The following is a 23109-nucleotide window of genomic DNA, read 5'->3' on the forward strand; positions in this document are numbered from 1 at the left end:
CTCCTAACCTAGACCAAATATCAAAAATGACTTAAACACGCATCTTATTATTTTAAGTCAGAAGTCAAAATACCAAATTTAATGTTCCTAACCCTAAGAGATTTCAATATATCGACATCTTATTAGGAGGGGGTATCAAACTGTTCGTGCAACGACCTAGAAAATCCATCCCCACCCGTGAGCTGCTTTCATTTGTCATCAAAATGATCTTGACACATTCTTCTTTCGTGAGTTCCATTGTTCGATTCACCTGCAAGGAAGGGAAAACGTGATTTCTAACTTGAAAACGAATATGGGTATAAAAGAAATTATGCTATCATGCTTTCGATCATTTTGTGGTGATGTTTCATGAGTTACGTGCTCATATTTCTATTTTAAAATTTAATTTTCCTTCAAGGAGACGAAGTTCAAGGTGGCAGCCGTTAGGCTAGATAATTCAAACTTTTCCCTCACCTTCAAAGTACTTGTACGGACATAATATTGCCCTACACAGATACATTTGCGTGTTATTCCGGTAGTTCCATATTTTTTACACCACGCTCTGGAACTAGTGGAATAACCAAACTAGTGAACTAGTCGATCCAGGGGCGATAAAACTGTTTCCTAAAGTCTAAATCAGGTGTGGAAAACATGCGGCCAAAGTGCAGTAAAGTGCAGCCTTCCTGGCCTGTTGTGAAAAATGCTAAATTATGTAAGAAATATTAAATATACGAGAAAAAATTCTAAAGTTACATGACATATAATATAATTTTATACTTTTATTAAACGTTAAAAAAATAATAATAATAAAATAAATCTATTCAAAACTATCATATGCGACCTTCTTGGGAAATGAACATTATCAGTGTGGCCTTTATAATCCCAACTCTGGTCTAAATAAATTTGATTTTAAAGAAATAATAGTTAGTTTTAAAATGTGGTGGAAATTTGACAATTTTCGTGTTAATATGCACAAAAAAATCGTATATCTTTTTGAGGAGGCGAAAAGAATTAAGTCCAAAATAGTAATTTGTCAACAGAGGCAAAAGAAATTTTTATTACTTTAATTTTCACACGTTCTTTTAATTTGAGATTTATACTGTTGAAACTATCAATTCTAATAATACTACCCCAGATACCAATTTTTCATTTTAACCATTTGTTTGCACTTGTAGTCTTGTTCCGCACTCCAAAGATTTATTTGCTTACGGTAATTCACGAAACTGGATTTTTACCAAGAAATTTAAAAATATAAACGGCTTTGACTGAATGACTTGTGATTCTTTCTAGCGTTACTTTCTTAGTTTCTCTTTCCTCTGCATTCCGATGATGAACCGTTCGTGGCTCGGAAGCTAAATGTTCTATTTATTGCTCTTGGTATCTGAGTACTGTAAATTATATCATGTAGTTCCTCTTATTATTATTTTGGTTAGTCTGCTCAAAATATTCTAAAGTATGTGAAGTATTCGAGAAAAAAGTGTTAGGTCAGAATAAAGGATACCTAGGTAGATCAAATGACCATATACTTTTATGATAATTTTGAATCAATCCACCAATAGACACTTAGCTTTCAGACCTTGAATAGCTCGTCAGTGAAGAGAGAAGAAAAATAAATAAATAAATAAATAATAAGAATAGAAACGTCCTGTCATATGTCACAGTCATCTATTTCATTCAGACATTTAAGATATATGACAGTGACAGTGAATATACAATCCTGGAAAATTTCAGTTGAACGAATTAGGATGTACCATTTTGCTTAGACTTGGGTAGTCGGACTTTTGTGTACTTGTGATAGGATAAGTAGATTGTAAACTGTTTTAAGCAAAAATATCAACCACATGTCTATATATTCAGCAGGTGTCCTTACTCGAAGAGTACATGTATGGATCATAACACATTGATTATCATGTGAAGTGAAATAGAAAGAAACCATTGTTTTTGATGTTTCAAACTGTTTGTAAAACATGCCATTATCGAAAAAATATGGAAACCAACTAACTGTAGTAATGGTAATTGGATTAATTAAGTCTTAAAAATTGTAAGAAGAACCAGTTCATTCTACTTTCCCGAACTGGTAAGAAAGTCAACTCCCTCGTACCTAACTACGAGAGAGGATCGGAAACTAAGGTTACTAGGCTGATATTTCTGCAATTTCGTCTGTTATAGAGGAATAAGGAGTGTGTGGTAATTTTAATACTTGAAGCTGGCAACTGTGCAGAGTTTTAGCCACCCACCACCAACGGCGCTAGTTGTAGATAAGCACAAATGGCAACTCGTTTGGAAAACTGGTCCGCTCAGTTATTCGATTTCTGTGGGCGAAACATGTAACCGTGGCTGAAACTCACTGGTAGCTGGTAGAGGTCTACAGAGATACTGTAATGTCTTGTCAGTATATCGCAGAATGATGTCGAAAGTTTGCGGCTGGTAGAGAACACGTTACTATGCTGTTGAAGCCCAGGGGATCACCACGCTGTTGAAGCAGTTTTGCTGGGACATCATCGATCACCCTCCCTACAGCCCGGACCTCGCTTCAGCAACTTTCACCTGTTCCCGCACTTCAAGAAGCACCTAAGAGTCCGTCGCTTTGCTTCAGACGAGAAAGTGAAACACTTCGTGACAACGTGGCTGAACACGTAAGGACAGTAATTTTACCAGGAGGGAATCTTCAAATACATCCCACGATGCTATAAGTGCCTCTATCGATATGAAGACTATGTCGAAAAATAACCTAATGTATGTACTGTCTGTTGGTTGTATTGGTTGTATGAAATAATAAATACAATTTTCAGTGCAGGCTTTGTAACCTCACTTTCCGATCACTCCTGGTAATTAACGATCAGACAATTCAATAATTTACATTACTTCTTAAAAATCTATCTTTGAACTGTTTCCATAGACTAACTATTATTACAACTCGGAAAGTTATGATATTGTTCAAACATTCCTTTACCCAAATCTACTACTCATTACATTATATTTGGAATGGTGGGATATTTCTCTGTAAACGGTTGGTATGTTATATGCCTTTAACAACGAATCAGAATTGTTCTGCAGGCAAGCAGTGGTTCCACACACCGTATTAATTAATGACATGAAATGAAATCTTTAAGTTTTACGTCCCACGGTTATGCCTGCTAGGCTAAAGGAGGCAATGATGATGAGAAATGAATGAAATGGTGGAATGAAGACAGTGGGAGGAAACATTATGGAACTCCGAGAAAACCCACGAACACCACAGATCCCACTTGGCGCGAGCTAGGATCAAAGCATGAACCCCACGCACCGGAAATGAACGCTCTACCACTAAGCCACCGTGCCCCCACCGTATTAATGAAATAAGTTGAATTTTTTTCACACATTTTCCATTGCTTTGATAATAATTTGTAGAAGTAACGTGATCTAGTTCGATTTCTTTCTTCTCCAATAATAAATCATTTGTCTTATTAAGGTAACGTTCGTTCACAATTTTTTTTTTTTTTTTTTTTTTTTTTTTTTTTTTTTTTTTTTTTTTTTAATAAATACATGTAGCTAAAAGTTTCTAATTTAGTAATGTTTTTATTTAGGAACAAATAGAGGAGATGAAGCTGCGAGAGGAAAGAATAGATAAACAAATGCGTGACGTAATGCAAGAGAATAAGAATCTGGTTGGGCCTCTTAAAGAAACGGAGGCGGAAGTCAAAGAACTCAAACGACAACTCACAAACTATGAAAAGGACAAAATAGCACTTGCGGTAAGTACAGGCAGAAACTTTTATGTGTACGTGAAGCAACTATTAACATAATTGTTTTTGATTAAACTGCCTTCATTTATTTTATTTTATTTCTTTCTTTTTTGCATATACTATATATATATATATATATATATATATATATATATATATATATATATATATATATAGGGTGTTTCAAAACAACACCGACAACGTTTGGGAGGTAATTCCCGACACCAAGATAAGACAAAAAGTATAGACCAACCAGGGTGCACAAATGCTTCCTTTCAGAGTTATAGGCTGCCGAAAACATGAAAATTGACCTTTACAGGTGCATAGTTCCAAAACTATGGGACCTACCGTAGTTGGGTCAAGACTTTACATAGGAACTACTATGTGCCCTATCCAAAGATACATGTTTCAGAATCCTGCGGTGTTTATGTAACAATTTTTATAAAGGGAGTTTGGCTAAGGGCATATAATTGAAGTACTCACCAACTATCTCTGTAAAAACGGTTGCAGAAGTATTGTAGGATTCTGGAACATGGATATTTGGATAGTGCACATACTAGTTCTTAAGTGAAGTCTTGACCCGACTAGGGTAGGTCCCATTGTATTGGAGCTATGGACCTCTAAAGTTCATTTTTTCATGTTTTCGGCAGCCTATAACTCCGAAAGGAAGCATTTGTGCACCCTGGTTGGTCTACTATCCTTTTTGTTTTTATAATCTTTATTTTATAATCCGCTTTATTATAATTAGCTTTGTGTAATATCTAATATATGGTGCTAATATCAACTTAAAACAGCCTATTGTACACTCATGTCCAAAATTATTGTCGCATGTCTGTAAATATGTTGTTGTAGGAATATAATTTGATAACGAATTCGCCCGGTATTTCTTATAATGTTAGCATGTGTATAATCGGCAAAGGCAAGTATGTGGCAAATTTCATGTCAAAAGAGCAGTAAATAAGAACAATAAAACGAAAATAAAACTTTCTTGTCCATTTAGCAACATTTTGTTTTACTCATTCTAATATTCGTATTTATAATTCTTTTCCTATGAAATTTACCACAAACATACATTTCTCGATTATACACTTAGTATCAATATTAAAAGTACTCTGCAAAATCATTATCAAATTATATTCTTACACGAAGACAGTTATAGATATGCAACAATAATTTTGGACATGAGTGTACCTATAGTTTTTCTTTTTTTTAATTAATGAGAAAGGAATAGGCATTTCGATGTATTTCCCTTTGATATTGTGTACATGTTAATGAGGTTCCTAATGCTTTATTATTTCACCATAATTTAAAGTAAATATTGTGTTTTCTCTTCGTAGATAGCACGAAAGAAATTGAAGAACTCAGAAAAATCTCTGAATGACTTGAAATGGGAGCATGAAGTACTCGAAACAAGATTCCACAAAGTAAGTTCAATTATTTCATGAAATCTATGAGTTTTGCCATTTATTTTATACAATTAAGTAATAGAAATCAGCTTCGTTAAAAGAATATCAAGTACAGAGTGATTCCTGCGAAGGAAGAAAGCACAGAGAAACCTTTATGTAGGCCTTCTTTGTCACGATAAATTATTCCTGTGATGGAATTGTATTCTTGTAAAATCAGTGTATTAAAGCTTCATCGTTCGTGTGACTACTTATTACCAGTGTGTGTCGGAGGAGCCCTTTATTTTAATTCTTTTAACCATTTTTCTAGAGAAACATTCCAACTCACTGTGCGCGTGCTACTGGTGGTATACGAACACTTCCTAAATAGCAAGCGCGAAGTTGCCAAATATTAATTAGCTTAGATTAGAAGTACCCCAAAAACAATTCCCATACTGAACCAGAGATTGAAATTGTGCAAAGTAAACCTTAATTAAAACTTCGTCGCTTTTTTTTTCTAAATTAAAACATGCACTATATCATGTATCATTGTGTTTATAAGTATGTTTTTTCTCATTGTGACCTTTATCTATCCACATTTAATAATTTAGCTCCGTCTTCGAATTTCTAGATGGAAAGAGGGCTGATCTTGTGATTTCTACAATGACATCACAATCGAAGTTAGCCACGTCAGTCCAAAAAATTGTTCTCAACTAATGGGTTGAAAGTTGACATCATTTGTACCTTTGAGAAAAGCTTTTGAACTGAGGTCATTTTAACAATTTATTCAAGGAATAGACGGGATTTCCGGTTGTCATAGATTAACGTATTCTCTGTGACCTCCGACAGAAAATGTTTTTAGGTTCAAAAATGTTACTAACTGAAATTTAATTTATTGATTCTAAATGACAATTTTGTTCCATTAAGTGTACATTTTCAGAACAATTATTGCTAACATTATTACATTTTCACTATAACTTTTTTTTTTCGTAGTACATTACTGTAATAGCTCTACGAACAATTCACTCGAACCAGAAAGCCCATTGTTTCCACGAATTTGCCCTTCTTCTTTTATCCCAAGTGATTGGTTTATTATTGATTTTTTTTCCCTTCGTCAAAGTGCAGTTATTTGTGTGTACGTGTGTGTTACAATGCGAAAAGAAAGGTGAATGTACAGTTATTTCTTTACTAAACTTCAAATGATCAAAAGAAGCCCAAAATTTTCCAGGGGGAAAAGCTGCAAAATTTTCCAGGGGGAAAAGCTGTGAAAAAAAAAAAAAAAAAAAAAAAAACTAAAAGATCTGTTGCATCTCTAGTTACAATTAAGTTAATGTTCCAGATATTTCAGAATTAAAATCATAGTTTTATTTGATTAGCTTACGTTTTTAACATGTACTAGAGCATCAAACATAATTGGCATAGAATGAAGGTAGATAAAGCGATCATTTATGTGCAAAAACAATAAAGCAAACGACCGAGAATAAAGCCTTGAGAAACACTTATACTAATTTGACTACAATTTGATTGATATATTTGAAGACTTCCGTTATATAAGTTACGATGAATGAATGATTCACTTCTGTACAACTAGAAGTAGTTCCTTTTACACAATTCAAGAGTGATTTGAATATAAGAGTATTACACAATATAAAGGTGACCAAGAAAGTTCCGTCTCTTTTTCACTCACCACCTTCGAACATCGATATGTCACCTAAGACGTACCTGGAAGATCAAATAGTCCCCATCAGCATCGATGACCTACCAACGTTCTGGAAGGCCATAGATTCCATCGCGGTAGAACTCGGTGGACCGTGAGGCGAAGAAGGTATCAAGTGCATTTTGCACCTCTACCAGGGATTTGAACTGGCGTCCTCTAAGGTGATTGTCCATGAAATGGAACAGGTGATAAATCGGATGGTGCAATGTCAGGGAAGTATGGTGAATGCAATGGTGTTTCCTATCAAAGTCGTAGAATTGTGTCCTGGGTCATCCTAGCCACGTGGGGCGTAGCGTTGTCCTGTAACAGGAGGACCCTTTGCAATTCAGAAGTGCTGGCTCCAGGGTTTTGAGTTGTTCTTGAACACGGCTGAACTGCTGACAGTACACAGTTGCATTGATGTTCTGACCAGCTGGTAGCAGTTCCCGATGCACAATGTAGCGAGCAGTCCACCAAACAAAAAGGAGGACCTTCTAGTGCAGTGCTGATTTCGTCTGTTTTGGAACCGGTTCATGGGATGCTAACCAATTGAAGACGGCGTCGTGGAGCTTCGTACAGGACCCACTTCTCATCACATGTCAACATCCTGTCCAGAAATGGCTCCTTCCTCAGACGAGGCAGCAAGAAATACAAGTGTCTGCTCGCGCTGCTTTCTGGCCCGGAGTCAAATCATGTGGGACCCATAGACCCAACTTGTAGTACTTCCCAAGTTGATGGAGGTGCTAGCGAATGGTTTCTCCACTCACAATGAATTGTGGTCCCAGTTACTCACATGTCTGACCACTGTTCGCTTCAGTTGCTGCCTGAAGATCTTCATTTTGTACGTGCGTTGGTCTTCCAGCACGTGGTGCATCTTCGAGTGTTTCGTCACCGTCCTTAAACTTGTTAAATCACCGCTGCACTGTCCGCATAGTCACGACACCGTCACCAAAGGCCTGCCATATCATCCGCTCCGCTGCAGCGGCGTTTGAACCCAGTTTGAATTCGTACAGCATACACGCCCTTATGACGCTCTGTGGACGTCCCATGTTCACTCTGTCCCTACGCAGGTTCACGGTGTAACTGAAATGCCACAAGCAGGTAATATGTTGAATATACCCACAACAACAACTGACCTTCGCCTTATCTCCATTCGCATTCAACTCACGATGTGAGGGCTAATTGAACACAGACCTCCACAAAAAGCGACAGAATTTTCTTTGTTATCTTAATATATTATGATCCACTACAGCGTTTCTTCAAGTTTTTCTTTTTAATCGGGACATGTTTATGTCATCATGTTCAATAGACAGCATTACACTTGTCCCTTTCGAAAGTAAATTTAGCTTTTGCTATTATTATTATTTGGATGTTTTGTTTTGAGCATATACCCTTATAACAATGTACTTATATTTTCAAAATAGTATTTATTTTGGTATTACGTGAAAAAAATACTTTAAAAAATAATATTACTAAATACATCTATATAAACCATTAGAATCTGTATAATCTTTATCTTATTAAAATGTATATGAGCTTCTCAATTTTAGTATATGATGCACAATTTACTTGAATTTAATTTTTTTCTGTTTTTTTTTTTTTTTTGGACTAAGAAATATTTAAACTAAGAAGACTACACCGACATACCTCGAGGACCACAGTTTGAGAAACGGTTACCTACTATATTAAAAGCTTTTGTTAAATCCAGAAACAAATACCAATATCAGTTTGTTTGCTTTCTTATAACTACGTCACGGTTTGTAGTAAGGAGAAGAAGGCTGTTTGAGTACTATTTCCATTTAACATACATGTAATTTTTTTAAAAAAAATGCCCCCTAGTGTAGAAGCAGGTGAGTTTGGATTTTAATACAGGGTTAGCATAAATGATTAATTCATTTTGAAAAGGCTATATTTTCAAAAGTATTACACATACACACATGAAAGATATATATTATGAAAAGGACCACAAACTCATCAAATTTGTGCTGTGTGGTAGCACGAGTCCATTATCTTTCCGATTGGATGTGACAGGTGTATTGTGGCAGTACGAGGTTAGTACCTGTCGAAAATGGAGAGAAACCAAAAGTTAAAAAAAAAAAAAAAAAAAAAAAAAAAACACTGTTTGCTTGAATATGCCAGATGTTCGTCTCTTATACTAGCTGTGCAACGCGCTTTCAGAACAGAGTATGGAAAAGAACCGCCATGTAAACAAAGCATTTTGCAGTGGTATCGTCAATTCAAGGACATTGGTTGTTTGTGTAAAGGGAAAAGCACCTGGTCTCCCAGATCTCCTTATTTAACGCCCTGCGACTTCTTCCTGTGGGGGGTACGTTGAGGACATTGTTTACATACCCCCACTACCGCAATCCTTAGTCGAGCTCAAAGAACGCATCAGTGCTGCAGTGCAGACAATTGACAGGACTATGCTACAAAATGTATGGAATAAGCTCAAATATCATCTGGACGTGTATCGTGTCACCAAAGGAGCACATACTGAACATTTTAGATGGTATATAAACTTGGTGAGTTTATGGTTCTTTTCATATTTCTTTCATGTGTGTATGTGTAATACTTCTGATAATATAGCCTTCTCAAAATGAATGAATCATTTATGCTACCCCTGTATTATAGATTCGAGTCGTAATGAGTTTCTTAGTAGTAAGTGCAGGTAATTTCAAAATACTAGGTAGGGAACGAAAACACTGCATTACTTTTGAGCAACGTGAGTAAAATATAGCTTTGAACAGTCTTTATCATTTGGTGTCTACCACAATCGTAGCTATTTATTAATTTATTTATTTATTTTTAACTATTTGTGTATTATTTCCAGTTGGAGAAACAGCGCGATGAGCTTCAGGAGAAATTCACGGAGGCTGTTCTGGAGCTCCAGCAGAAGACAGGGCTGAAGAACGTCATTCTGGAAAGAAAACTGCAGTCAATGACGGAAGTTCTGGAACAGAAGGAAGCCCAGATCAACGAGATCTTAGTCAATGCTCGACTCGACCCCAACGCCGTTGCGGCTGTCAATAAGAAGATTGAGGTATATAAACAATACTTCTTGTTGTATATTCCACATAATTTTGACGGAGATGTTTGTGATTCAATAAATAAGACGTTCGAAATTATATCCGTGATGTATTTTATTCGAACTAACGTTTCGAAGATATTTGACTGCCTTTATCATCAGAGTTGTAATAAGTGTAGTAGTTAATACTAATCTAATAATAAAGACAGTCAAATGACGTTGAAACGTTGATTCGAATAAAATAAACCAGTTGAGAATGCTCCAAGAGCATTGCCAGAACGAACTTAGAAAGAACTGTTTGTTGTCTACAGCAAATTGCTTTTATTAAAATAAATAAATAAAAAAGATGGTAGGCTATTTGTCTCTTATAACTAGAGAAAGAATAATTGCATATGGGAAGCTGGAATGTAAAAAGCAAGTTGCTCGATATTAAAACAGTAAGATGTGAATCGAACGATTCGAAACTGAAGATTAACAAGGATTAGAATCTAAAGCAATGAAGCAAAAATCCTTGCCAAAGATCGCCCCAAGTGGAAAGCTCTATGTAAAACCTTTACACCTGATGGTAGAAGAGGACCGACTAAGTAAGTAACTAAGTACAAACTAAAGCGAAACACAGTAAACCGCAAGTGACAACGCAAGACGAAAATGTTTCGATTATTAAAGCTATCTCAGCAAACCCGTTCGCTGCTGCAACAAACCTGAAAACAACTTTAGGTCTGGAATGCAGTGCAGAGACATGTAACTGTACTCATATTATTTGTTCTACTTTGCAGGTCAAACTAATAGATGCACATATACATGCTGATCGCTTAGAGTTCGCAAGGACGCACATCAACAAGCCACAAGGCTTCTGGGAACTGTATAATCAGGGGTGATGAGAAAATGGTTAGTTTATACGAAGGAGGAAACCTGTTAAAACGTTCTACGATATGTTGTTTTACGAAGACACGTACTCAAAATGGAGGGCTCAAAATTGAAAAATTCGCAAAATATGATCTCTCTATGGCTTACGGTTCCAGAGATATGGCTCTTTAAATCTCCCGAAATCGGAACTTTTTTGGCCAGTATCTCAGGAATGGTAAGAGTGACGCGAAAGATTCCATGACTCCTTTCAGATAGTTTTTGATGCTCTATCGAATGGAGGACTGAAAATGGAAAAAAAAAAAAAAAAAATGCAATTAACAGACACACACAAACATAGAGAATTCAGTGACGAACTTGTAAGTTCGTTCGTAGATCGTTGATAAATCACGGATAGAATTTCGAACGTCTTATTTACTGAATACTTATTGTTATTTACAATTTGCATCGACCTGTGGCATAGTCTAGCGTGAAGTTTCCTGCCAAATAAGGTTGGTAGTGTTTTTCTTCCTATTCGCTGGTCATGCATAAGTCCTGATGAACAGATAATCCTATACTTATTTTTTTAAAATCTACTGTAAAAAATAAGCTTTGACTCCTGTCAGGATTATAATTTCTGCCTAAACATACCATCTGACAATTTTTTTTTTACCATATTTAACAGTAAGATTAGGAATAGTTCATTTTCTCCCTATATACCGAAAATATTTTACAGATGTGACATGCTTATTTATTTATTTAACGAAGTTTCACATAAGCCTGCGTGACCAGTTTACGCTATAATGATAAAAATTAACAATGAGAAAGAAATTATTGTAGTATGCCTTTGGGTAAATAGCTCAAAACTCAAAATCTTACGTGGTACCCTCAATTTCTGATTCTCTTTAGAACATCATTCAAGTCCGCAATATTTCAGTCCTCTCTGCGACCGTGGAAGCTCTACTACCTCCTCTGGGTTGGTTATAAAAGTTGTATATTAATAGTAAACCTCCCCCCCCCCCTTCCAAATTTGTGACAGGCTTCCCGAGGCTCAAAGGCTGGGTGGAAGTAAGGCTCACTTTGAACCATATTGGAGGTGACGTGTCAATATCACGGTCCGGCCATTTTTACTCCCAAGACATCCATTTTAGAGAGGTTTGGTGAAGCCCCAGAGCCGCACTTATAGGAGGGTAAAACGGGAAACAATTCCTGCCGTATCCGGGATCGTGTCGATGTTTCCTAGTTGGTAGATACATGCCTTATCGACTATATCATCTCTTCTCTGCAAACGTTGTGTATTAGAAGTAATAAATGACACATGAAAATAAGAATACGTGTTGCAAAGATGATCTTACTGTTACCAACTACTACATTTTATAAGTTAAGGTTAAAAACTGAACAACGTTATCCACTACATTGAAACTGTAATACCTAATAACAGACAATGCAAAAGATCTTAATGTAAACAGTACATGCCTACTGTTTCATACACCTATTAGCTGAACTACAGTATGACCCATTAAAACTTCCCACATTTTAAAGGTTAATAAAACAAAATGTATTGAAGATAGACAATACTCAAAAATATAGAATGTTATTGAAAACAGTTTGTAATTATTCGGTTTTATTGTGTGTTAAAATTACGCAGCAACTGCAATACTATTATTATAAATAACACCCACTTTTTGATCGGCTGTAGAGCTTCCAGTGGAGGAGCAAGAGAAATGCGTGTTATTGCTTCCCCTCAGTTTTCCTGCTGTTTTCAGTTGTCATTATAGTTTGACCAGGAGCTTACCGCACGTAGGCGGTCGAAATGTTTTTCAAACACAGCAGTTCTGTGATTACAGAACAATAGGTTCATCATTGGAATATCGAGGCTGTGGGACAGTGTATTTCGTAGTCCCCACAACGTTCTGTAAGGAAGGATGCTGAAACTTTTGGGCATCCTAGGGAGAGTGTAAGAACAGAACAAAATAATTATAAACTATTTTCAATACCATTTCAGGAACGGGAATGGGGAATGGTGGAAACTTCATAATGAGGAACTACATAAGTTATATGGTTTACCCAACATTGTTAGGGTCGTCAAATCTAACAAGCTTAGGTGGGCGGGTCATGTAGCTAGAATGGAAGAAAGTAGAAATGCTTTCAAAGTCTTGACTGGAAGACCAATCGGAAAACAACCATTAGGAAGACCTAGGCGCAGATGGGAGGACAATATTAAGATGGATCTCGCAGAGATTGGAATACAAAGTAGAAACTGGATGTAGTTAGCTAAGGATAGAAGTCAGTGAAGAGCTTTTGTGAACGCGGCATTGAAACTCCGGGTTCCATAGGCCATAAAGTTAGTTAGTTAGTTTTTCAATACCATTTTATATATTTTTTAATAAACAGCTTTCTATCTGCATTACTTTTTGTTTTATTATCTTTCAAATATGAGAGGTTATTTTGAGTCACCCTGTATAAACTTTTCGATAGTTACTTTGCTGTATTGAAAATATGTTACTCTCCTTATCTACTCGATTTTGCCGGGGTATATTTTTCCTTTTCAGAAAGGTGTATAAGCATAAAAAAGAATAGTGATGTAGCGTTTCAAAGTTTTGAAATACTTGAAGGTTCTAACGCATAATATATCACTTTCCAAGGCATTAACAAAAGTTCTCTCTCTCTCTCTTTCTAAAACTGAAATAGAACTATGTTCGTCTAATCTAAATGGAATTAAACACTACCATAGCAACCTGAATAAGAGCTGGACACCAGCCATTGAATCATTCTCTTGAATTTCAGGCGTTAGTCAGTACTCAGTAGCTTTATTTCCTCGAAATACTGAAGAAAACTCTCGGATGGCTGCCGAAATATGTAGAAACCTACAAATAGGTCTACGAGAATGCGTATAGCTCCAGAAAAATTTAGAATCCTACAAACTAGACTACGAGAGTGTTTATAGCTGCCGAAAAATTTAGAATCCTACAAATACGTCTACAAAAAAAATATATATATATATATATATATATATATATATATATATATATATATATATATATATATATATATATATATATATATATATATATATATATATATATATATATATATATATATATATATATATATATATATATATATATATATATATTCTTTTATTTCTAATTTGTTACAGAAATTATTCGAGATTCTGCTTTTCTTAAGTATTTCCATTTATGTTTTCGTTGCGTTTTGTTTTAGGAACTTCTCGAACGCAAGAACTCAATGATCCAAGATCTACAATATGAGGTGGCTCGCACTGCGAAAGCCCACGACGATTTATTGCAGACTTACGAGGCTAAGTTGCAGGAATATGGAATCCCAAAGGAAGACTTGGGCTTCACTCCTCTGCGGATTACCTTGAAAGGCCAAAAAATAGGAAAAGGACCAGCTGGTCTTGTGACGGCAAATCAGTGAGTTATAGAACACATTCACCTTCCATTGTTATGGGATTGAGTCCGTCCAAATGCCAGACGACTGGACTTCAGCTGAGAATTTCTTTCCAAATATATTTTTGGATTTTCTGTTTACCTGGTACATATTATTTACAACTATGATTTGGCGTTTGCTAAATCGATACAGTACGAGAAAGCATATATGCATTGTATGGTACAGTATTATTTTTCCTAATTAAATAATCATGATTTGTATAGATTTCTTAAAAATACAGGTATTTCAAAAAGAATGACATGATTTTAAACGTCCTTATATATTGCTAAAAATGTACTACAAAAATGAGATAAATTACAAAATACTCAAAATTTTTAAGTTTTAGCTATGCTAGTACAAATGACTTAAGCTAGTGGACTTTCGCGAACTCCGCTCAAAGTTTGCCGAATTGCTTCCACCATTTCATCAAAAGTGCGAGCCCGATCTGGACTCTTACTTTTGCACAAGCATCCTGTCTCTTCAAAGTGGCCATACCAATGACGAATGTTTTTGGGTGCTGGCGGATCAATGCCAAAACGCCAACGAAAAGCACGCTGGACCGAAAAGCACGCCGACTTAGTCTTTGCAAACTGTAGCACACAAAACGCCTTCTGTTAAGCGGACACCATCTTACTTTTGACGGACTGCAAACTGAGAAGACAAATTGACTGACTTCTAACAGCAATTTTCTGAAACTAGGCCACAGCCATTCAAACAACACTCATTTCCTTGCCGCGCGTCTCATGTTCCGTAATTATTTCCGTCCGAAATCAGGTCATTCTTTTTGAAACAGGGTGTGAATTTTCCCCCCTTGTACAATTCAAAGATACCAGCATTTTGTAAAAGTCATGAGTTCATTTAAACCAAGAGAAGAAAGTAATAGCAAATTTCATTTATTATTTTTATTTCATAATTTTTTATTGACAACGTAGGGTGGTGCTGTCTACAAAAGTCAAGATGGTAATGTAGTTATGGAGAGAAAAAGTTAGGGGTGTAGTGCAGCATGACAGGGCAAGAATGTCCATTCTCTTCTACTGCATTGTTACGTCGTAATTCTTGAAAGATTCATAGTATTATTATTATTATTATTAAGTTAATACTCAAAGTTTCATACCTATAAAAATGTATTATGTATTTATGTAGGGTTTGTACTGCGAAAGTCTTTTTTTCTTTTTCTAAGAAAATACGAACTAAAATGCGAGGAATGTCCAGAAAATAAGTGTACTAAATTTTTGTAGGTTACAAAAAAAATATTTAAAACAAAACTTTTACATGCTTACATCAGCACCTATGTGAACTATTTTTTCCACGTAGTCGCCATCCCTTTCGATGCACTTAGTGAGACGAGATATTATTTTTTTTTATGCCATGGTCAAAGAAGTCAGCCGCTACCTCTTTTGTCCGATTCTTCATCTCCACCTTCACTTCCTCGTCAATTGAAAATTTTTTCCTACCCATGCGCAACTTCAGGAAGATGAACAGATGATAGTCTGAAGGCGCCAGGTCATGAGAATGCGTATATCAGTCAAAATGGACGGTCTTCCACTCCTTTGCAAATCGTGTACATCACTACGACCATTTTTAAATTCAGGAAACCATTTAAACACACTCGTATGATTCATAACTCCTTCGCCATAAACTGATTTGATCTCGTTAAAAACTTCAGATGAAGATTTTCCCTTCACAACGAGATAACGGATAACGCTGCGAAACTTGCACTTGGCGGCAGACTTTATCGACATCTTTCACGTGAGACGTTACTGTGGCCACAGTTTTGGACGTACTGACGTGTGTAAAGGGTAGGAACTAAGTATACGGCAGTGTGCCCAACATAGCAATAACAAATTCCCTCTGCCCGCAAGAGCTCTAGTACACTTATTTTGTGAACGTGACTCGTATTTCGCTAACGTTTTCATTTTTATGTTCGCAAAAATGCGAAAGTTCTCCTGTCCTTATTTTTAACAACAAAAGGGGGAATATGCCTTGTACATAATAAATAGTTGCACTTTAAGTCTACTAAAAAAAAATAGTTTGCAAATTCTAAAATTATTTTATTGATTTTTGCAAAAATCCCAAAGATTTCGAAGCTTTAACTGAATTCGTGCATGTCTGTATAAATGCTTGTAATGCAACAATTTGTTATCTTTTTTTTCCCATTGTTTTGTAAAATATTCAATACAAACTAATGTGTATATATATAAAGTATATATTTTATACTAATGATGTTTCTATGTCTTCATAAATATGAACTTTTTTGATAAATTTTAGTACTTTATTTCTTATTAAAATTGAACTTGACAGCTTACTTTCAAAATGAATAATTATTTTTGTTATACAGAATACATTCTTTATTGTTCTGCGCCTACCTGCTTTGTTGGATGAAAATAATTTTTAGGTACATTTAGTCTTCGTTCTTCCGGCGACTGTAAGGCCTGCTATACGCTATAAGATAAATTCTAGGGAATATCGTACGATTTTTCCTAGAGTCAAAATTTCAACGTGTATGGCATCAGATCGCATGTCATTTCCTATGTTCTGAACGATTCTATGATATTTCTCTTGTTTAGAGCACCCTCTATTTCGGAAAGAAAATTCGTAAGATTTCTATTTAAGCGATATCAGGTGAGAGAAAGTGAAAACAAATTTATTTTCTCCCCGCCAGCAAAGATGCTATTTGCGCACTTATTAATGCATACGAGGAGCATACATTTTTATATAATAACAAAGTCAACGCTCTGTTACAACAGACGTGCAAGGCAGAAGGCACTGGAAAATGTTACTGGCCGAGTATGCGTTGTAAGACCTGGGACCTCTTCGGAGGATGTGAAACAGGAAAAATCTTCACGTATATGGCACAAAAGGCTTGGATTTTCTACGAGATATGTCGTAACATTTGTCCAAAGATAAATCCTAAGATATTTCTTGGGATTTATCTCATAGTGTATAGCAGGTCTTACTATTGGTCCTTGTCACTTGTCAAGTGTCATTGTAGACCGTTGTAGGAGTTTCAAGCAGTTTGTACACTGTCAAAGAAAGCTTGAAGAAGGCGCTTGTTCAAGACCATTCAAGGCCTGTTGTGTCCTAGACAAAGAAAGACCATCTTTTGCGAAGTGCTCCCGCTTAGAGGAATAACGGGACTTGAATGATTTTCTGTCTTTCGCTAGATCTCTGAAAGTATTACGCATAAGATCTTGGAATTTCGTGTAAATGTTCTCCTTGGGTTCTAGACTGTAGATAATTCGGGATTTTTAAAAAAATATGGCCTCTAAAGAAGAATGAAGGGTCTTGAATGATTTAATGATTTTTTGTCATCATCAGATCTCCGTGGGACGCAAAACTCAAATGTTTCATTTCATTTTTCTTTCGCAACAGCGCCTCCAACCCACCGAGTGTTCTTTCCAACTATCAGAGATGTCAAGTTTCTTCAGCTGCACGATAATGTGGCACAACTAACTGGGAAACTCAATTAGCATCTGGTCCAATCTGGGACAACCTATGTTTTTTAGAATCAGAATTCGATGACGTCTGTGTTACATCAATATCCGCTTTCAGGATGTGATTTCGAAAATGAAATGAAGTGAAATATTTAACATCCCACGATGTGCCCTTTAGGCTAATAGGATGGTGATTAAAGTGAGTGATGATTGAAGAATTGATAAAATGGTAATGTGGGAGGAAACGGAAGTATCCGAGAAAACCCACGGACACGATGTTGTCCACCACAAACTCACTTGACCGGGGATCGAATTTGAGACCCCACATCAGAAGTAAGCGTTCTGTCACTTAGCCATGTTGCCCCTCCCCCTGGCTGTAATTTCAAAACCTCTCATTACGACGAATTACTTCCAGTATTTACGTGGACGTTTTAGATGGCCTGGTGCATCCTATGATACAGGTATTGTCCTCTAACAACGACGCATTCTTCGTAAATGGCAATACCATTGGCTGTGTTGCATGGTTTAAAGAATAATGTAATAAATATATTTGTTATGAGTTTAGAGCAACGAGACTTCCTCCTCTATAATTGCTGATGCAACTGGGTGTGGTAATGTATGAAAAATGGTTCACTATTCCTTTGGAAATGATGTATGAGTCATATGCCTCATTTCTGCAATGAATGCAAGCTTGATACAAGCTAAAGGTGATCCAACGCCTTATCAATTAGGGAGCTTGAGTTCTGTTCGGGCGTTTCTACTATTTTGATAGTTATTTGATGTATGTTATGTTAAATACTTAAAAATGAATATTTTTCTTTTTCATTTCTATAATTATTTTTACATTTTCATTATTTTCTTCTAATGTTTTGAATGATTGAATCATGAGAATACAATGGGTACAAAAACTTGGTATACCATATCCAGCAAGAAAGATTAACAGTGGCGGCAAATGAGGGAAGTCACATCGGTATAAAATTAAGCTTTTATCACTTCGAACATGGACAAGAAACGTACCTAATTTTCTAATTATTGCAAACAAGAGTTAGTAGACTAGTTAAGTTTATTCCGTTACTTCGAAACGGTGGAAATTTAATTTTATACCCATATAACTTTCCTGAAGAGCCGCCACTGGTTACTTTCTGTAGGGACTATTTTTACACAAGTTGATGCTATTGTTCCGTACACAAATGATGCACAAGTTGAAGAATTAAGGCTGTTCGGCTGATAAGCTTGAAAAACGTGGTGAACGTGTGTATCATCATAAATTGCTTGTAAAAGATGTTTCAAAGAAATAATGATACTTAGTATTCGTGCGGGTCAGGCCCGTAGCCAGCCCAAAAATGAAATGGAGGGGTCCAACCATATTATAGTTCATTTGCAAGCCTACTGTGAAAATTTTAGGGGGGCCCGGCCATGCGCGCCGACTACGTGGGTGCTCCGGTGCTTCAGCCCCCACAGAAATATAATCTTGTGGGTGCAGCGCATCCACAAGATTTTTAGTTTGATAGAAACAAAATAAAATAAATATTTCTTACTTTACCATTATAAAACAAACAAGTAAAACATTGAGATAGAAGTTAAAATTTCTAACTTCTAAAACATAATTGTTTGTTTCAAATGTGTTTGTGCAAAGGCAATTAAACAACAAACTTCCCCTTCCTTGCCTGTCTCTAGCCTGTCAAAACCAGTTCCCACAATAAATAAAAAAAAAAAAATGGAACAATATTGTGAATAGAATCGAGCGCAGCCCTTTATGACAGTGTTCATAGGAAATTAATCAAAAAGTATTGACTCCCCTGAAAACATATACCACCACCCGCCATTGATATACACCCACATAAATTTTGGAAAGTCGGCGCCGTCGGGCCCGGTCCCCCATGGATACGAGCAAGGGCGCCGATTTCCCTGTAAATTTGGGGACATTCATAAAAAAAAAATACATGTAGCAATACATATAACAATAAAAAATACATATAAAAATATATATTCATAAAATACATGGGGGCCCACATGAGCTTTGGGGAGGGGGCACGGGCCCCCTCGCCCCACCAGGATCGGCGCCCTTGGATACGAGCCTGCTGCGGGTCATTACAGTAATATAGTGTCATGTTCCTTCAACTATTATTTATCATTATACCGACTTCTTGATGTTTCAAGATGCTGTGTTAATAGGTGGGAAAGTTACACGCATATACAGTAAAACAGTTTGTCTAGGGTAGTAATGGGCAATTTTTTAAGAAGGGAAGCAAAGAAAAAATCTTCAGGCAGGCCAAAGTGATTTATTAAAATCAACAACAGTATATTTTGCAAAATTCTTGTAATACAAACTCCTGTTAGTCATTGAAATCCCTCATATAATCTGATTCGAACTGAGATGCACTTATTCTGAGAAATGAAGCTAGATGCTCATCTCTTCGTCTCTTTCGAAATAACCCGATTCTTTTAACTCAACAGATTAGGAATTTGTCGCGACCAGAATAGAATATTTCAGGAAACCACGTCTAGTTTATCCATGACTGATATAGGAAGTTTAATGCGGAATGCTAGTCGTAAGGCGTCTCAATTTGCCCCTAGCGTGAAAGTTATGGTTGCCAGCACTGTCCCTACCTACGTGGGCATCCTAGGTACCTAGGTACGGTAATTCAAACTTCGAAAGAATTAATTTATCAGTTACTTTTTCTTTTGATATGTTTTCTAGTTAAGCTTTGAATCAAGTAGCTCTATCTCTCAGGGGCGTCATTTCTGACTTCGCTTGGGGGGGGGGGCAAGAGCACCACCGACATAAGACTTTCATGTTTTGTACTAGTATATTAGTATACAATTGATTAAAGTATATGTGTTCCTCAAACTCTTGGGGGGCAATTGCCCCCTCCTGCCCCCTACATGACGCCCCTGCTATCACTCCATTTTACAAATATTTATTCTAAACGTTTATTACCTTGAGGAAAGGATAGTTGAAAAATATATATCTTTCCAGCAACACGGATTTCTAATTTCTTCCAGCAATGTTACTTCTTACTAAATTCACGAATGAATTCTATAATTGAAGCGCTTAGAGGATAAAGGTGGTATGTAACAAATTGAATATGATGGGAAAATTGACTTTTACCACTTTGCCCGTTAACATACCACCTTCTTCGTTTCTAAATATCTGCACTAGGACGAGGACTCACCAAATAATGTGTTAGGTAGCATAAGTAGCATATAACACGTGCATGAACAGCCAGAATGCAACATTTCGAAAAACGTAACATAACACCTTTATCCTCCAAGCGCTTCAATTATCACGTTGTACTTGACATAAATAATTAATTATATGCACCACGCACGATCTGCACTGTGCCAAGAGAGCTTTCCCATGTTAGTGCAACGCAACTTGCTTGTACAGTGCTTCCACCTGGTAGCGACGGAACGCATTGCTAGTAGGCTGCATAATGCCTACAATGGTAGTGCTACACGCTAATCTTCCCAGATTAGGTGGAGAAACTCCACGTTTATTGGTCTATGTACTACTATAGTTTGAATTAATTACTTTATATAACGAGGTCGTTCAAATTACCATCCTTTTTCTTTAAGGCTATAGATCGAGGCCCAATTTTTACGGGTAGTTCAGTGGGTTTCCCCACAGGAAAACGAGTGGTCGTTTATCATTGAGAACGACAATGAAGCACCAAGCAATCAGTATTAAAGATGCGAAAATATGTTGCTTTAACACATAGAATCATTATTTAATCTTCTACTGCTTCAAAAGAGGAATTAAATATTTATTAAGTAAGGTGCAGACGTAAATCCTGTTGCCGGAATCCGAAAACATTAGATTAATACCATGTTATATCTAGATGGTTGTTAATTATGAACGGTATGAAAATTCAGTCTCTCTTCGTTTTTTCTAAGCCAGGGGTGCCCACAGAGGGGGGCTATGACGCAAACTGCGTTATTGAAATATTAAGGGGGGTTAAAATCTATATAAATATGTTTGAGGGGGTGTAAAAATTAATGGAAAAGATTTTTTTTTCATGGAAGAACACCTACGGATAGACAGTTGAGGGGGGGTGCGTCATGGATATGAGGGGGGGCACCACTGTCTAAGCGTGAGAATTAGGAACATACGAGCAGATGCCAATTCGACTACCATAGTCATTATATGAGCAAGAAGAAAAATAAGTTTGATTTTACTTTATGCACGATAATTTTTGTTCTGTGCTTTGTTAAGAGTCATTTTGTCATATTCCAGAATGTAAACCGGGGCGAATTTCCCTGGGGACATACCTCTGACTCCGATTGCTCAATGCGTAACACAGTACCAGCATTTTCACAGTACTAATTTTACTTGTGTACTGAAAAGTCTTCCCGGGAGAAATCTGAAATCATCAATGGTCATCTCTTTTCAGTGGCATCGCCAAATCCTTTAAGGGAGCTCAGTTACTTTCAAGTTCCAGTAACGATTGTGCAAAACAGTGGTGTACACGAAGGGGAATTGCCGGATTTTAACTCCGCTTCTACGAAATATTATAGTAGAATAAATATTTAGCATTTAAAATACGATTACAAAAAGTCATGTGTGTCCTGAAGCGATATGAACTTCGAGGTTTGAATTCTTTCTTAACGAAATTCTAGGACTATCCAAAATATAATAGGCCTATCCTATTAGACATAGGACAGACAAACGTTGTGGATTTTTTACGCATACGATGGCAAACATTTGGGTAGGGGATATCCAGTGTTGCTATTCAACCGGTTCGCTAGAACCGGTTGTTAAAATATTTGGAGTTCGCAGAACCATTTGTTACACCCAGACATAACAGTAAATTTTATCCAGTTGTACCCAGGAGCAGTAAATTTTAGTTTAACTACCTTTGTTTTTAGAAATTCTTACAGCCACAGGGTTAAACATATGATTTCTCACTTGTCAGAAAACGTATAAACGTTTAATAATTGTTACTCTCAAATGATCAGATATCAAGAATAAGAACTGAGTTCATATGCGTGTAATGGTGAGGATTATTTATATTTGAAACGCATACATACACTGAGAAAAGTATGTTCTCCAAATAGTGGTATATTGTACAAATATACGGAATCCTCTTGCTTACTACAGAAATCAGTACGGAGCATACGTTATCCATATGCTACATAGGCATTACATCATGCCGTTGCAGGATGTCTGATATCAAACAGTCTTCCTTATATTGCATACATATATGTATGTTATCTTCATCAGTTACAGGGGTCTATGTTATATACTCCATTTGAATGTGAGATCCTGACCGCCTATATTGTTTCATACGGAAAGTACGTACAGATGGAACACTTATACAGAAAGTATTATAAAACATGCGTTTTCAGTTATACGTTTGCTGTACGTTTAGTCAAAAACTACAGGATTTACAAATGTAACATATGATTTTACGTACGCCACATACAATTTTTTCTCAGTGACCCATTATTAACAATTGTTGATCCATTGCTGGATTTATATCTTTCCAATACTTTTTGACAGTCTTTCCATTTTGGCTAACTCGTTTCCAATATATTCGCAATGCTACCTAATTTCACCATACCACCTCGT

The 23109-nt window shown here is 36.3% G+C and overlaps 1 protein-coding gene across 1 annotated transcript in view; it reads left to right on the forward strand.

Moving 5' to 3' along the window:
- Gas8 (Growth arrest specific protein 8) overlaps positions 1 to 16130 on the forward strand; it is a 66506-nt gene extending 50376 nt beyond the window's left edge. The window contains exons 7-10 of the mRNA XM_081738201.1: positions 3546 to 3713; positions 5042 to 5128; positions 9613 to 9822; positions 13876 to 16130. Of these exons, the coding sequence (XP_081594327.1) occupies positions 3546 to 3713; positions 5042 to 5128; positions 9613 to 9822; positions 13876 to 14091 (681 nt within the window). The 3' untranslated portion in view covers positions 14092 to 16130. The remainder of the gene's footprint in view (positions 1 to 3545; positions 3714 to 5041; positions 5129 to 9612; positions 9823 to 13875) is intronic.
- Positions 16131 to 23109: the final 6979 nt, after the last annotated feature.

Source organism: Thermobia domestica, chromosome 2 (genome assembly GCF_964235325.1).
Source record: "Thermobia domestica chromosome 2, izTheDome1.hap1.1, whole genome shotgun sequence".
Taxonomy (NCBI): Eukaryota; Metazoa; Arthropoda; class Insecta; order Zygentoma; family Lepismatidae; genus Thermobia; species Thermobia domestica.